Here is an 18,032-nt window from a genome sequence, read left to right as displayed (position 1 = left end):
GGACATGGAGCTCGACCAAAATTCATACGTAGCTGCCGTTAGACGATATGTGCAGAGACTTGGACGAACATTTTATCAGGAACGAGTGTGAGGCGATCGAGAGGTTGAAGCAGTACTAGGACGAGCACCATAACAGTGGAGAAGCAGAAAGCCTAAGTGGCACGGTAACATAGTTAGCAGCATTCGAAAAAGAGGACAGGGTCCCGGTTTGAGGCCTTCAAGAAGCCGAGGAGGAGATTGGTCGACCAAGTAACAAGTTAAATAGCTGCAACTACCGCGTGATTACACTGTTGGGCACCGCCTTCAAGGGTCTTTCCTAAATATCCATGTATCACCGATAGCAAAATAGTTCATGGGGTAATACCAGGTGGGATTCATGGGTGGCCACACTAACACGGACCAGGTTTTTATGATTGCAACGTGGCCACACATCACTTATTCATCAATTTCAAATCAGCATACGATCGATACTCTCGAGCCTCTTCCAACCTTCAAAAGGGTTATGGCAAAAACATTCTGGAGCAGAGTTGCAACCTATCACAATCACGATCGTCAAACAGCTGATGGTAGTAACGCTTGGTACATTCCTATCAATTTGCTTGTCGAAGCACTCTCCAATACCATCCATCAAGTTAACGAAAGAAGTAAAAAGCAACTGGTGAATGTCGTCTTCGGTAGTGATCCATCACCGATCTGGTCATTCTCGACAATCACGACATTCATCTGTTCTCGTTTTTGAAGCAGTTGCTGCTTTGCTTGCTTATGTGAGTGTGTTGGTGAGTGAGCCCAACAGCTTCCGTTTAATTTTGCCAGCTTTGTTTGTAACTCACACAGTCATTTCTTCTGTCGTTTCGCTCTGTTTTCGTTGCGCTTTACATTATCAGCAGCGAGTGTTACGTTTTGCCTGTGAGCAGCGACCATTACCGGTGATTGTTGTTTGTCATGGCTCTACTTCTCACTTTGTGACAAAACGTTCTGTCAGCGATAGTCGGTTGATGCGTTGACGAGTGTCGAGTGAGTGTCATGATATTTTGCATCACTGCTCTGAAGCAGTAAAGTGCACAGCGCATTCCTCAGGGTGGCTAGCGAATTTTTATTTTGAAATCCCTTTTTTTCTTAGTTTAGATCTCCAAAATTTCCCGGTTTTTCAATGTTCAGTAAGAAACGAAAATGTTGAATAGGTCATTAAGCTGAATTTTAGAGTGAAAAATTTAAATGAAGGAATTGTTTTAGAAATCTTGAACTTGATATATCGAAGCAAGGTAATGTTTTAACATTTCGTGACAAACGTCTCAAAACATAATTTAAAAAAATCTCCATAATGTTGAACCTTTGACATAGTTTGAGAATGTTTTTTTTTCGAAATTTGTTAGTTGAAATTTGGAATTTTGGAAAAATTTCCAAGATCCCAAACTTGCAAAAAAAAAAAAAATAAGGCCGCCAAAAAATTTTGCTTGAAAACTTTGAAACATGTCCAGAGTTCTAATGATAAATGAATTAATTATTAAACAAGTGCAGGGTTCTAATACTCTAATTATTATTTAATGCAGAATTATTTCTACCAAATTCTTCAAAAGTTTGAAAAACAGTTCAACGGAGTTTGGTTAGGTTAGGTTAGGTTTATTAGCGAAACTTTCAGGCAGAGGCTGGTTCATCTCTTTAACGGAGTTTGGACTATAATTTCAAAATGATTCTGAGATTAAGTTATAAGAAACTCTTAGAGAATTCCCAGGGATATGTGAAGAGCACTAAAAGCAGAATTTCTGGGTGATTCTGAGGAGAAAATTTAAAATCTATTAAGTTCTCTAAGACGTTGTTCTGGAATTGAATTTTATTTAAAATATGGGATTGATAAAAATACTGCAAATATGGGATTTTGGAAAATTTATAAGAACCCAGATTTAACTAAATCATTATTTTGGTCCTGATAATTTTCAAGGCTTTGCAACTTGGAAGAATGTTAGGACTCCAACAGGGCCTGGGTTCAATCCTAGTCGGCGCCGTTGGTATTTTCTGAGGCAAAAATAAACAATTCAATATGAAATTTAGTAGAATTTTAAGGAGAATACCTATGACATTTTTTGGAGAATTGAAAAGGAATTAATGGGTTAATTATTATGAATTCAGAGAATAATAATTACTAACTTCTTGTAAACATCCAGGCAAATCTGACCAAAATTCCAAGATAACTCAGAGAATGTGCTAAGGGATTCTGAGATGAATTCCAAATAATTTCTTAGAAGAAGAAAAGAAGTTCTGAATTGAATTCCAAAGTAATTTTTAGAATAGGGGAAATGGATGTAATGTCGGCCTAAATGTCTCTAATTTGGGCCTATACATAAATTCAGTAATCGACTAAATTTTCAATAGCGACCAAAAATATCCATTAGTACCGTGATGCGTTCATCTAGATAAAATTGATAAATAGCAGATTTTTAGCGATGGGCCGAATATTAAAGCCATTTCCCCTATTTCACCGAGATTTGTGAAAACAACATTTTTGAAATTACTAGGTATTAGGTACTAGTAGAATTTTATGGGGATCGATAAGAAAATAGCTCGTAAAATTTAAAATTTATTCAACAAGAATTTTTGAGCGCAGCCGGTGGTGCATTGGTAAGCGTGATTATCTCTCACCCCAGAAGGCCTGAGTTCAATCCCAGTCGGCGCCGCCGGGATTTTCTGAGGCATAACATCTCAGATCACGCCTTCCTTCGGAAGGGAAGTAAAGCCGTTGGTCCCCGGTTCATGAGTTGCTGGATCGATAGGTGTAGAAGCTGCCTCCCTGGTGTCTTTCTTTCCTTTATTTAACGTCGGTCTCTGTTCCGAAATCTAGTGCCAATCACCGACGGACATCGATTGCCATCCATTGACGACAATCGAATGTGCAAGGAAGGCAGCTTCCACACCTGCGTAGGATATCGCACCCATTCACAACACACATGGGCCGGGACCAACGGCTTTACTTCCCTTCCGAAGGAAGACGTGACCAGAGATTTTTATGCCTCAGAAAAATCCCACCGACCTCGGCTGGGATTGAACCCAGACCCATTGGGGTGTTAGAAAGCAGTCACGCTTACCACTACACCACCGGCGCCGGTTCCTCCCTGGTGTCGGTAGGCAGAATTTTAACGAGAAATCAACAAGCACTGTGCGACACCTGCCGCAGTACTTCGTGGTGATTACCACACCACACGACACGAAGTCTACCGAGTATTTTGTACTACTGGCAGAGGTGTTGCACTTCTTCTTCTTCTTCTTCTTCTTCTTCTTCGCATTTCAAGCTTATTGCTTATCGCATATTAGCTTATTGCGTGTTCTCAACTTAGTGTTCTAAGGATGCACTTCGGCAGTAATTAATTGAGAGCTTTCGATACCTGTACCATTTTCGCATTAATAATTGTGTGGCAAGTAGAATCATACTTCTATGCGCAGGGAAGTTGAGATATTTTCCAACCGGTGGTATATTTGGCACCAAAACGTTAAGGAAATTTACCAAATGTGTCATCAACCTGCGAAAATCATTCACCATATTGTGGAAGGCGGTCCGGTACTCGCATAACAACGAAGTCATCGAAAATGAACACAAACAGTTGCCGCAAAACTATGGCCTTTGAAGGTATTTATGCCAAAATACCAGCCCGATTCTTTCCTGGAAAATAATCGATTAAATCTGTATTGGTACCGCACCATATTATTGCAGGATTTCTTCGTTGTCATAATTTACATCGCCGTTCTACTGAACCGGATTAAGCGTAACCAGGTTATAGCTCCGACGCACCGGTTCTGTAGATTGCGTGCCCCATATATAGAGCTGTGGTGTCTTCTGTAAAATTGCTTGTAGTAATTTTTCCTACAACTTTGCTGAAAACACCATTTGTCTACCTTCACTTCAGTTACATTTGCATCTCACTAGTATACTTCCAGAAGGAGTTTAATTTCTCCAGAAACCTATTCGTAGACACCAAACCTCTAACGTCTTAAGGGATAACATAATATCGATGCGCCGATAGATAAACCAGATACAAAATTAACGCGTCATCACAACTAATAAGTAACATACCTTGGCGGAAATAGCGAAGGTGCAATGATGGTTGCCACGTTCTGCTGGGACATCTTGTTCGTATCCTGCAAATTCACTACCAATCGGAAGAACGTCAGCAGCTCCCGCAGGGTGTTGCGGTTCTCATGTGGTAACAGCTGACAGAGCACGGCCAATGCTTTGTACTGATCGCGTGGAGGTAGAACTGTGGATAAAAAATCGTTTACCTTAATTTTGGACGTTCTTCTTATATTGCGATGACGAAGTTGTGATTTTACCGTTCGTTTGGTAGAATAAATGCACAAGATCGTTTGCCAGCAGAGGTTGAGGTAGTTCTCGCAGCCATCGCTTCAGCAGTGCACTGAGATCGTGCACGCCTGCCTTCTTGATCAAGGGTTCCACTTTCTCCGGTTTGTAGTAGAAGTTGTGTTCGATTTCGTTGTAGAGGGTTTCGGTCTGTTGGTAAAGATTTAAACGTTCAATTTTAGAATACAATCTTGCTTTGTGCCGTCGGCTACGTACCTTCTGTTTATGTCCTGGCACTCGCAGGATGCCTTCCTCTTTAGCACCGCGTAACCTTAGCTCGGATAAGATCGCTTGCAATATCAGAGGCACAAGGGTGGTATCTTCACCGGTAATCTGTTGGTCGCGTCTCACCAGGGCATTTAGTGACACTCCAAAGACATTGCCTTCCTCCTTTCGTTTTCTTTTGAACGGTTTCCGTTTGTCTAGGGCGACGTGATTCTTGTCAAACAGGGAGGCCAGCTCCAGCCACAACAACGGTTGCAGGCGTTTGAAGTCCCCTTCGGACACATTATCGATATCGCAGCATGACTCGTGGAGGCCCTGTAGCTGCCATAGTTTGTGTGATGATTCGTGGGGCGTTGATGTCTGCTTGATCATGCTCTCGAAACTGACTGGTTCGTAGGACGAGCGTAGGGGAGAGTTCTCGACCGAACAAAGCAGACTGCTGCGAGGCGGTGAGTTCGGGGGACTTTGCTCCGACGACGAGTTTCCCGAATCCTCGTTACTTTGATTATCATTGTACAGGTTCGTATGGCTACGTGTTCCGGAAATGTGTTGACCGCCATGCGTTCTACAGAGCGAAGATGACAATTAGTACCGATCTATTACACGGGTGGGGTGAACGGAAACTTACCCAATCGTGCAAGAAGGATCGGATCCCGATCGAATCCTTGGTATGTGTATGGTTCCCAGTCTCTGGAAGTTCAGTAACTCTATGCCCTCTGTAAAAGAATAATGAGCCGATATTAAACCGAAATTACTAAGATAGGTACCACTGTAAACTTCACACACCATTGTGGAAGGGAATATCACAGCGAACGTGCGACCCGCGAAATAGTTCCGCTGAGCCGCGTAGCGGGGCACTTGGTGTACGTCGCAGGTTTTGTTTGCCGCGAATCGGTGTCGGTCGCACAACTCCATTACCTCCGTCGAATACGGACACAAAGCTCGGGATATGGGGATGATGATGATGATGGTGGTGGTTGTTGTTAGTGGTACCGTTGTTCCAGCTGTCATCGCCTGGCAGCGAGTCCAGTGAATCCGGTGTGGCACTTCGTGAACGGGTTCCCGTGCTGGACGAATCTAGATCTCGGAAGACATCGCGGATGTCCGGCTTTTTGCTGCCTCGGTTGCGTGTCCTTCCGCGGACAGTTCGATTAAGGGCTTTTACGCGATGCTTGACAGCTTCCGCATGAGCCGTCGAGAGGCCCGCTATGACCGGGACGAGCTCAGACGTGGAAAGCTCACGGCCCTGAAAAGGCAAAACAAGAAAAACTGTTTAGTTAGGTGTGGAGGTGGCGTGAAATATGGCTTCCGATCGGCAGCGGAAAAGTGCCAATAAACGAACTTAAATTGCACTACTGTATAATGCTGTCGACGATGACGTCGATGGAATTGAGGGACGAAAAAAGCTACTTAGAAGCACAAGATCATGGCCAAGAAGCGTGCGATCAAGCCAAGCGCATCGGAGACGTTTATTTTTTTCTCCTCACCCGGTAAACCTCCCGAACTCGATCCATCCATCATCGTGACTGAGAAGGTGACGGTGATGCATCGCATCAAACCTATTATGTCGTAGTGGCAGGCAGCTGAAACGCCGAGGTTTTGCTCTGAGAGGGTAGGCCGAGTGGAGTTGTTGGGTGGTTTGAGTCCGGAGATAATACTGTTGTTGCGGTGACTGAAAGTCAAATTCATGTTTATGGGCCATGACTGTTGGTCGTAAAACAATGTCTAATTGGATTAAAACAGGAAGTTAAATTTTAAGTTATTTAGTTTGGTAGTTCGCTTTGTGCAGTTGAAACACGAAATTATTGTTTTATTATTTGATACTTGGTTGAAATATAATCATCCTTTGATCGGCTTCCCGTATAGATCGGACACAAGTGGGAACAAGTCGAAATGTTTCATTTTGGAGATTTTTATGGCAATCAACGGCATATTACAGCGGCGCCGGTGGTGTAGTGGTAAGCGTGATTACCTCTCACCCCAGCAGGCCTGGGTTCAATCCCAGTCGGCGCCGCCGGGATGTTCTGAGGCATAACATCTCTGATCACGCCTTCCTTCGGAAGGGAAGTAAAGCCGTTGGTCCCCGGTTCATGAGTTGATGGGTCGATAGGTAGGGTCCAGGTGTGGGAGCTGCCTCTCTGGCGTCGGTAGCATTGGTGCTCAGCACGGAAAACAAGATCGACGGAAAACAAATCAAAGGAAAAAAAAAAAAAAAAACGGCATATTATGTTAGCTGTCAACCCATAAATAATTGTTTTGAATTTCGTTCAAGTTTTAAAGATTTGTTTATATCAAACTAGAGAAGCTTGTGCCCAAAATGGTCTACATTGAATGCACAAAATTCACAACCAACTGTACATTTACAAATTATCCTGTATGTTTACCAATGCTGCTCTCTGAAAGTGCGGCGTAAAAAAACAATTAACAAGGTAATGGCAGGGACGCCAGATTTGAAGACATGTCTTCATTTTGCAGACATTTGAAATTCTATGAAGACATTTTGTTTCTGGAGACATTTTGAACACATTCAGTTCTGTGAAGATATTTGAAGACATGTTGAACTTGGAGAGACTTCTGAACGTTTTGTAAATTTTAAGCAGACATGGGAAGATGTTTGCTTCACAATTTAAGCTCCTTGACAATGTTATTATCAATTATGTAGCAAAATCTTTTTTTTTAGAATTAAACTTGATTGCATGTTTGATAGAGGTTTTAAAACGCTGTAAAACTCTAAATAATATCTATAGAACCCTCATTAAACCATACTTGTTACTTGGGTATCCACAGGACTTTACTGAAATCTTTTGAATACTTCTTGATCAACCTACCGTCTTAGGAGAATATCTGAGTGACGTCATTTGAATTTTTAAACAGTTTTTCAGAATCCTTAGATTGAACATCACCATTCAAATATCCAGAGGATAGCTGAAGATCTTCAGATCTTCATCTTGCCAATCTGAAGTCTTGCAAAATTAACCGGACGATTTTATTGAAATTTATGATCAGCTGGAGGTCTTTCAAATAATTCACATTATACTATCCGATCAACTAGCAATTTTGGGAGAATATCTGGAGACGTCATTTAAATTTATTGAATAGTTGAAGATCTTCAAAATAATACTCAATCGACCCGAAGCCTTGTAAAAAAATATCCGGAGGACTTCATAGAAGTCTCCAATCATCTGGATATATTTTAAATTCTTCCACACCAACCTGTATATTTCAATTTTTGATCAGTTGCAGATCTTCAGAAAAGTTTTGAAAAATAACCAGATTATTGATATCTTTGTGAAAATAAGTGAAGATCAACGAAGTTCATTGCAATTCTTAGATAATTCATGTACACAAAGTTTCTTGAGCTTCCACTCAGTTCTTGAACTTTTTTCGAATCCATTTAGTTTATTCGGAAACCAGAAGAAGATGAGTTGTACAAACTAAATATTGACATATGGACTGAACCCAAATAGTATTGCAAGAATTATCCAGGTTTTAAAGTATTCTATAAGTCCAAAACATAGGTGTGGGATAGAGGAATATCCACCTTTAGTTTATTGTACATCCTAATTTGTACTCAACCCTGCGTCAGTACATCCCTGCTGTTCTTGGAGATTAGTGTAGACATTCGGTCAGAGTTGAGCTCGGTCATCAGTGACGTGGCATAATGCATCGTCTTTTTCGACTGTTGACTTTACTGGAGGTAAGACGTGTATGCTACGAGCAATCCCACATTTCCATATGCTGGATGATTACCAGTGAGAATCGAAAGAACCCACAATAGGCAACAAGGCTGTGATAAAACCAACATTTCTATTTGGGAAATTGTTTTTTTTTTTTTTTTATGTTGAAATAATCCTCTGGATATTTATTTCAAGATAGATTAAAATGAGTGATTAATGTAAACCATGTAAATTGAGTACGAAATACGATATATAAATACATATATGTTTAAAAAATTCGCAAGTATAAGGAGTCGGGAACAAATTTAGTTTGTTCACTTTAAATGCTTTAAAATAAAAGCAGGTTAGATAAAAAAATTAAACGAAAAAGAATTGTCACAAGTACCTATTTTTATATCAAGAGTGCTAGAATTTGAAAATTAATATCAAATTATAGGGGACCCGTAATAAAAAAAAAACCAGGGGTGGTTAAGACGGCTCTGCTGAACATCTATAAAGTTCCCTTATCTTTACTTTTTGAAATTTTCTAAAGGCAGACCTGAGCTTCTTCCAAGTTCCATAATATTTTTTTCCAAAGTTCTCTTAATTCGATCAAGATCTCAGAACATTCATGAACATCTTCAAACTTCCGGGAAGACATTGAACCTTTTCTATGAATTATCCTGAACATCTGGGCGAAACGAAGTTCCCAAAACAAACCCTGGAGTTCTAAGAACTAAACTTCTACGAAATTCCCTAAACTTCTTACGAAGTTCACTGATCTTTCAAAAATTGTATCGAACTCATATGAAGTTCTCTGAACCTTAACACAATTACCTGCACCTCTGTAAAGTTTTACAGTTTTTCGAATTGCTACCAATGCACAGTGGTCCAGAACGGAAAAATACATGGAAATTGGGTTTTCCGCAAAATCTACTGGTTGTAGCGTTTTGATGTCTTCGAAAGAATTGTTGGTAATAAAAATGCGAATCTTTTCATTGAATCAGTCATTAGGGTGATTCAGTTTTAGGGTGACTTCGAAAATCTAACTCTTCAGGGAAATTTCACCTTAAATATCTTTTGATTCAGTGGTCCAAACGTCATAATTGGGTAATCAAAATGTGTGCTTTTTAAAGTTCTAAAAGTGTTCTGAAGAATAGTTTTCTCTAAATACAAAGCAAAAAAGGTTATGGTAAAAAACTGTTGTTTCAGTTCGTAGATGATGAGATAAAAGTTTGACGTCTTCGACAAAGTTGCTTGGTTTTGCATCCTCTACAACTTTGAAGAAGTAAAAAAAGTTCCCAAAAATTTCCCTGAGGAGTTAGATTTTCGAAGTCACCCTAAAACTGAATCACCCTAATGACTGATCCAATGAAAATATGCGCTTTTTTATTACCGTAAAACGGGGTATCTTTGATAATGCGGGTAACTTTGATAGTATAATACAATGATTAAATTTACTCGCTGCGCTGTTTCCAAATCAGAAACATTGATTCCATAGGGTATTTCCGTTGATATCGTATATAGTTTTTACATAGTATGTGTTACATATTTTACAAACATATTAAAAAACAATTTTCGTGTTTTTCGCCTGTTTGAAAAAGCACTCAAACCATCGCTTATGAAATGTATTTCCAATATAGCCATCACAAATTCAATGTTGTATTCTTATTGCTTATGATGTTTTCAGATTATATACTCATTCAAAGTTTCATATTTAAAGAACAAAATTGTTTGAGTTACACCCTCTTTTTTTACATTCATCGAGCATTATCAAAGTAACCCCAAATCAAAATACTGATGTTCGGCCACAAAACTAAAAAATAGTGCAAATGCTTTAATTTCCGTTAAACATATTACTAACGAATTAACTCTTGGATCCTCAGTACTTGTTTTAAAATATAAAATTTGAAAAACAGTCATTGCTGTAAAAAATATTTAGAATATACTTTAAAAACTATCAATGTTACCCCGTTTTACGGTACCAACAATTCTTTCGAAGATATCAAAACGCTACAACCAGTAGATTTTGCGGAAAACCCAATTTCCATGTATTTTTCCGTTCTGGACCACTGTGCAACAAAATCAATGCCAACATTTAACAAGGGCGAAATTGCTATTCAGAATTTATCAATAAAGAGATTTTCACGTCTGGTTGTATTTGTGCGATATGTCTTAGTGTGTTAGCAAAATACATAACAAATCGCTGTCAAACTTATTTTGACAGATCTAATTTCATACGTTTTTTAGGTTAGCCTGAGGGAAATTATAAAACAACTTTACACCACCAACATACCACAGGAGCATTTCGTTTGTCCACAATTCAATTTGTCAAATGAGCGATTCGAACTATCAAACGGGCGATCAGAACTGTCAAACGAGGTGAGACGCAAACCAAGGTAATATAAATTCTACGATGCGATCGGATGAGTAGATGGCGGTAGTGTTTAAAGTATTTTAAATGTGGTATCTTGGGCATGAATTTGAATATATCTTGTATGAGCTGTCACGTCGGTTCGTCGGTGCTTACACGGTGATGCACCCGCTAGTGTGCGTGTGTTAAACGTCACTAATTTCTATGAACCTTTGGATATGGACTTTAATATGATCAGGCTTTATTCTGAAGACCTAGAACTGCCCAGCAATTCAAATCACGTCTCTCGGATATTCTGTCATGATACCAGGTTGCTCAGAAATTATTCCAAAGACCTTCAGGATTCCAACGATCTTATATTAAAGATATCGTATATCTTTCCAAGATTTCAGGATAAACACCCAACATTGAACGTTGAATGAAAGCTTAAAAAAAATATGCTTCTTCAGGTAAAATATAGCTTATTCAGCCTTTATTTAGCTAAACTTGTTTGTTGGGCAGGCATTATACTGAAGATCTAGAACTGTTCAACAATTCAAATCACGTCTCTCAAATATTATTTCATGTCACCAAGTTGGTCAGAAATTATTCAAAAGACTTCAGGATTACAAAGATTTTAAAGAGGCCCTCTGAAGATTTTTCCAAAACTTCAGAATGACCAGGTATTATTCTGGAGATCTAGAACTGTCTCTCGGATATTCTGTCATGATAGTAGGTTGCTCACAAATTATTCCAAAGACCTTCAGGATCTCAAGCATCTTAAGAAGGCCCTCTGTATATTTTTCCAAGATTTCAAACTGATCAGGCATTATTCTATAGCTCGAGAACTGTTCAACAATTCAAATCACATCTCTTAGTAATTCTTTCATATTAGCAGGTTGCTAAAACATTTTTCCTTTCAGGTTCCAAAGATCTTAATAAGATCCTCTGGATATTTTTACGATACTTTAGAATGATCAGGTATTATTCTAAAGACCTAGAACTGTTCATCAGCGGCGCCGGTGGAGTAGTGGTAAGCGTGATTACCTTTCACCTTAGCAGGCCAGGGTTCAATCCCAGTCGGCGCCGATGGGATGTTCTGAGGCATAACATCTCGTAATCACGCCTTACTTCTGAAGGGAAGTAAAGCCGTTGCTCCCTGGTTCATGAGTTGATGGGTCGATATGTAGGGTCCAGGTGTGGGAGCTGCCTCCCTGGCGTCGGTAGCATTGGTGCTCAGCACGGAAAACAAGATCGACGGAAAAGAAATCAAGGAAAAAAAATAATAGAATTGTTCATCAATTCAAATCACGTCGCTCAAATCAACAACAACATGTGAAAAGGGCATACAAGCTTTTTGTAAACAAACCTTCTTATGCCCTTTTCTCGCCACCCATATGACACCAACGCAAACCATCAACATTACCGGGTAGGAGAAGCATTCCCCTTGCCGATGATATTGTTGGTTTGCGTGAGCGACCCTCGGTTGGCAAGAAAAGGGCAAGGTTTGTTTACAAAAAGCTTGTATGCCATTTTCACATGTGGCTCTTGAAATATTCTTTCAAGATACCAGGCTGCTCCGAAATTATTACGAAGACCTTCAGGATTTCAAAGATCTTAATAAAGACCTCTGGATATTTTTCCATGACGTCATGATGATCGGGCATCATTCTGATGATCTTTTAAACCGTATAACAATTCAAATTAAGCTGTATTTGATCATCATCTACTGCTACTGAGAAGCTAGAGCGGTACAGGCACACATGATCGAAAGGATACAATAGAATGTTTGCGAATAAATTGCTGTAACGGAGTTGACGTAACATTGACCAAACATTTCGTCGTGAAAGAAGGTACACCGTAGTATTGGCAAGGCACCCGTGTACTGAATGGGATTTGTGGGTTTAAATCCCACCGGTTTCCGTAATTTTTATCGCAAATTTTCTCATACACACGGCACATAAGAGATACTCACGGAACTTCTGTAATGTTTTCAAATGTACCGTAAAACGGGGTAACATTGATAGTTTTTTAAAGTATATTCTAAATATTTTTTACAGCAATGAATGTTTTTCAAATTTTATATTTTTTAAACAAGTACTGAGGATCCAAGAGTTAATTCGTTAGTAATATGTTGAACGGAAATTAAAGCATTTGCACTATTTTTTTTAGTTTTGTGACCGTACTTCAGTATTTTGATTTGGGGTTACTTTGATAATGCTCGATGAATGTAGAAAAAAATTAGTGAAAATTGGCATATGATAGCTATATCGGAAATACATTTCATAAGTGATGGCTTGAGTGCTTTTTCAAAAAGGCGAAAAACACGAAAATGGTTTTTTAATATTTTTGTAAAATATGTAACACACACTATATAAAAATTATATACGATATCAACGGAAATACCCTAAGCTACAATATGAACCTAATGTTTTTTATTTGGAAAAAGCACAGCGAGTAAATTTATTCTTTATATTATACTTTCAAAGTTACCCGCATTATTAAAGATACCCCGTTTTACGGTACTTAGAATTCTAGAAAAAACTTATTGAACTATTTGTTAAATTAATAGGAGTTTCACTATATACACTAGTGGAAATATATATAAGGACACTTAAAAAGCATGGCTCCTCCCAATTTCAAGAATTAGAGAAATTCTAAATCATGTATGTTTGAATTATGATTCTACAATATGAGCCTAAGAAAGAACCAATTGCATCATGTACGTAGGAGAAATAAATGGAATTGTGATTTTCTCCTTCGGAAACAAACACAAGGACGCCATACAAAAAATGTATGGGGAATTGGTCATTGTCGAAACATTATTTAGCATGTCAAAAATTATTGTGACACCAAAATAATCAAAGAGTTTGTTCAAATAATCATTAAACTTAATTTCTGAAAAGTTTTATGCAGATCCAATCGATCTGCTCACGTAGGAGATACATACATTTAGACGTTTTCCGAACTAGTTTCTGTGTATCCATGTCGATTAAATTCGAATGTTCTATAAGTTCTGTCGGTTGGATCTCCATATAACTTAGCAAAAGTCATGTTCAATGATCATTTGAACTAAGTTATTGGTTATTTCGATGCCACAATAAGCTTAGACATGTTTAAAAATGATTCCAAATTGACTAATCCGTACATGGGTTATTTTCCAATCATGATTAAGCTTTTCTATACTTATTAGGGCACCAATATAGCCAATAACCAAAAACATAATTATTGAACTTGAGTTTTGCAATGTTTGGCGGGAATCCAACCGGCAGAAGTTATTTAATAATTGATTTTAACTGACTTGAATACACAGAAGCTAACTCGGAAAACCCCTAAATGTATGTATCTCACATTTGATCATCGCTGATCAACCTTTCTGTCAAATCACATTTCCATTTATTTCTGCAATTCTCGATTACTTTTTCGAAGGGAAGAATCAGATTGTGTAAACAATGCATTTGATCGTCGATTTGGCGTAGCTGGTAGCTCACCCACGCATGCTTACACTACCATCAGATAGGGGGCATTTTTTCCTACGTGGTAGTGGTGTTAGAATGCGAGCTATCAGTTATCCGATGATCAAATGCATTGCTGATACGTCCCTTGGAAAAAAGTAATCGAGAATTGGTTCTTTCTTAGACTCCTATTGTAGCATGATAATGTGACTTCCATACACACATGATATAGAATTCCTCTGATTCTTAGATTTGGGAGGAGCCATGGTTTTCAAAGTGTTTTTGTATTAATTTCCACTAGTGTAAAAATTCACTGCATTTCCGAAGAGTTTACGAAACTTCTTAGAAGTTCACAGTACTTTCGAGTGGTGCATGGAACATCACAAAAGCTCACAAAATGTACTTCCAACAAGTGCACGGAACATGCAATATCACGACTCTTGATAGAACTCTAGACAATCTTATAGAATCGGTGGTTCTGAAAATTGTACACAGAAGCTCACAGAACACAAAAAAAAAACTTGAGGAAAATCCGCAGGACCAATATGTACCGTAAGACATTTAATTGACTCCTCAAGGTTGTGTCGAGAACCAGCGAACAGCAATTTTATCCCCTGGGTGAATCGGAGAAAGCGGTCTTCATGAAAGTTCCGATTTCGTCAGCTGGTAATAACTTCCCTTTCGCCTACGTCACATTTGGCATAGAAAATTGGCGCCTATGACGTTTGGCATAGGAACTTTGGAACTGTTCGCTCACATATTTTTTATAAAATTTTAGGAAACCTTATCGAAACTTCGATAAATTAAAATAATTTTACGGGACTTCCAAGAAAAACACGGAACTTATGAGAAGTGCACGGAACATCCGGAAAGTCACGGATCTTCATGAATTCAGAGAGAACCTTCTGGACTTTTTGGAACTTCCGAGAAGTTAGCCGAACCGCGAACCGAACTTATGAGTGGTGCACGTAACTTCTGAGACGATTGAGAGATTGCTACTGGAATTCCAGGTCAAATTCTGAGGATTCTTGATGAGCTTTGATGATTAGCTCGTTCCGCAGCAACATGGCACCGGCTTATATTTTCTAAGTCGAAAGCGACGTAGGCGAGAGGAAAGTTATGAGTATTATTTTGTCTGTTTTCTCCGCATAAGGGATAAAATTGCTGCATTTGTTCTCGCATTTTAGAGGGTTTGCGCACTGAAATCTAGCACTTCATCCTCCTTGGATGCCACCGTCTTCTCACCTTGGTCCGCGGATCGTCCTCAGGTTCGTTTGTGGAACACCAGCTGGCAGTGCGGTGCACGGCAGAATCTAAACTCCTTGCAAATAATCCCGGACGGAAACCATTCGTGTGTTTACGTTTACGTTGACGGCCTTCGCTTTGTGAGAAAAGGGCTTTAGAACGGGTTGTTTACAAATGCTGATGAGCCATTTTCTATTGTTGCTCTACATTATGAGAGAGAATGGTTGCGGGCTTTCAAAGTTATATCCTCTCTTGGTGCTTACCGAATCAAGGATTAAGATTTAATCCAGATTTTCGAAACTGTAACTTTTCTCTTCCATCGTCGATTTCTTGAAACTTTTGAATCACGTTAAGTAACAACACCATCGGAAAGATGAGACAATCTCCCGTCTACTAGTGAAGATGATTTGTGCAGTTGAGTTGTAATTTGCCAGAAAATTATGATGGAAGTCAAAAGTAACAGTTACCTTGTATCAATGTATACCTGTATTGCGTGTACCACACAATGTAAATTTGATCGAAAAGGACATTGAACCACTCAATTGCTCCCAATTCTGCCCAATCGAGAAATATTGAGCAATTATCAAGCGGAAGTTTAAGAAGACTGGTAAGGTGACTCAGGACGGGATAGCAGAGATAGCAAGATGTTGGAATAATCTGACCACAAGATTGTATTACCGATTTGCATGAAAAGTAGGGGAAATGGTCGGCCTAAATGCCCCTAATTTGGACCCATACATACATTCAGCAATCGACTACATTTTAAATAGCGACCAAAAATATCCATTAGTACCGTCCCAATGACATGTTCATCTAGATAAAATTGATAAACAGATGATTTTCAGCGATGGGCCCAATCTTAGATCTATAGGCCAACATTAGAGCCATTTCCCCTATCTAGAAAATCATTTTCTTAATACTTTATTTTTAAGATTCAAAGCGGAACAAGAAATTATTGCAACACATTTAATTTGCTCTCAAATTTTACGTATTTATCAGATAAAAACCAAATTTGTAGGCTGATTCTATACACGTATTTAGCTCAATATACATATATTGGATAAATTTTTGGGGGTTGTTTGGTAAAATGCCCGACAGTTTTGCTTCACGCCATCCATAAGACCTTGTACAGTCGTATCCGGTACCTTTTCTCATTTTTTATCCATTTCCTCCGCATGTCATTTGCATCCTTTACTTTCTCCTTGGTCTTTCTGAGTTCCCGTTTCCTCATGGCCCAATAGGTTTGGGCGTAGTTCTAGATAGTTCGGTGAATTCATGTCCTTGGGGCAAAATGCACCAAATTAGCCTCATACCATTTCAGCACGCGTTTAGAATAGTGACATGAAGCTAAGTCCGGCCAAAACAATGGTTTTTCAATGTGCTGCCTCGAAAATGGCAGCAGACGTTTTTGGAGGCATTCATTTTTGTAAATTTCACCATTGATGGTGCCCTTTGTGACGAATTATTTACTTCTTTTTCAACAGGTGCAGCAACCCGAGCAAAGTCGGTTAACAAAATGAAAGCAAATCGATATTAAAGTGTGCAGTTCCTATCATAATGAAAACTCATTTTGATTTCAAATGTTGCGACATAAGTCTGATATCATATTGTGCTTTCATTATGCAGTCAAGACGTTTTAAATGAAAGCAACTTAACTTGAAGTTCTGCTGTTTACGTCTTGTTTAAAATTTAATTGAAATTCATCTGTCGTTGAACTAATGATTATCGTTTATCTGATTTGTTTAACACATTTTAGGTCATTCGTGACTTGCCGCGGTGAGATTGGAGCCTAAGTCTTTCAGCTTGAGAAACATGAATGGTAACCATTTACTCTAGGCCCGTATTCAGTTAAACATTATGAATGCAAAATCAGTAATCAAATTGATTTCATTGAAAGCAGGATTAGTTTTCCGTTTGCTTCAACAGTGTAAAATTTTGCTCTCATTTTTGCTGTGTTAACCGTTAAGTCAACCAAAATGAGATCAACTGGAGTATTCAAAATAAGTTACATCATAACAGCAAATTTTGATTTCAATTTGATGTTCAGCTTTGCTCGGGAAGCCTGCCAAATGAGGTATTTTGATGCAAATTTCGACATTTCCTTTTTCTTGAAACGATCATCCACTTGGAACTCCTGTCCTGGTATTTGTTGGAAGTCAGCTTTGACGTATGTTTCATCATCCATCACACAGCAACTGTATCTATGCAACATTTCCTTGTAGATCTTACTTGCGCGGGTTTTTGCAACAGTTTGCTGGCGTTCATCGCGGTTTGCGAAGTTTTCAACCTTGAATTCATGTAACCCAGCTCTTGCCTTGACCTTATGCACGTAACTTTTCAAAACATCGACTTTTTTTTTGGCAACATCACGTGTTGTTTCTGGTGAAATTACCCTTCACCTTTTCCTCCATCTTCCTACATGCTGCTCCGGTTTCCTTCTTGCTCCGTGCTTGTAATCCAATGTCATGCGATCCTTGAACCTGTTTATAACTCTTGATACTGTTGAATTATTGATATGCAGTATTTTTCCTAAAGCACGATGAGACAGCTCCGGATTTTCCATGTGAGCGTACAACATTTTTTCACACGTCTTCACATGACTCACTTCCATCTTAGCCGCATCGAAACAGACAATAACGCAAATTGCAATACACTTCAAAGAGAAATTATGCAAAGTTTGGTTAATTTCTCCCTAGTACACACTTAGAAAATAATACCGAACTCGGTTTGATTTCAACCGAGTTTTTATC

The 18,032-nt window shown here is 38.9% G+C and overlaps 1 protein-coding gene across 1 annotated transcript in view; it reads right to left on the bottom strand.

Moving 5' to 3' along the window:
• Positions 1–18,032, bottom strand: part of conu (Rho GTPase-activating protein conundrum) — a 120,193-nt gene that overhangs the window by 5,506 nt on the left and 96,655 nt on the right. The window contains exons 4-8 of the mRNA XM_065217706.1: positions 5,360–5,819; positions 5,202–5,289; positions 4,565–5,138; positions 4,321–4,498; positions 4,064–4,247 (exon numbers count right to left, since the gene is read on the bottom strand). Coding sequence (XP_065073778.1) covers positions 4,064–4,247; positions 4,321–4,498; positions 4,565–5,138; positions 5,202–5,289; positions 5,360–5,819 — 1,484 coding nt within the window. The remainder of the gene's footprint in view (positions 1–4,063; positions 4,248–4,320; positions 4,499–4,564; positions 5,139–5,201; positions 5,290–5,359; positions 5,820–18,032) is intronic.

The sequence above is a fragment of the Ochlerotatus camptorhynchus genome, unplaced genomic scaffold (genome assembly GCF_037179485.1).
Source record: "Ochlerotatus camptorhynchus isolate MF236.1 unplaced genomic scaffold, CSIRO-AGI_Acam_v1.1 ptg000078l, whole genome shotgun sequence".
NCBI classification, from domain to species: domain Eukaryota; kingdom Metazoa; phylum Arthropoda; class Insecta; order Diptera; family Culicidae; genus Ochlerotatus; species Ochlerotatus camptorhynchus.
The sequence above is the reverse complement of the archived record's forward strand: the minus strand, read 5'-3'. Positions and strand labels throughout refer to the sequence as shown.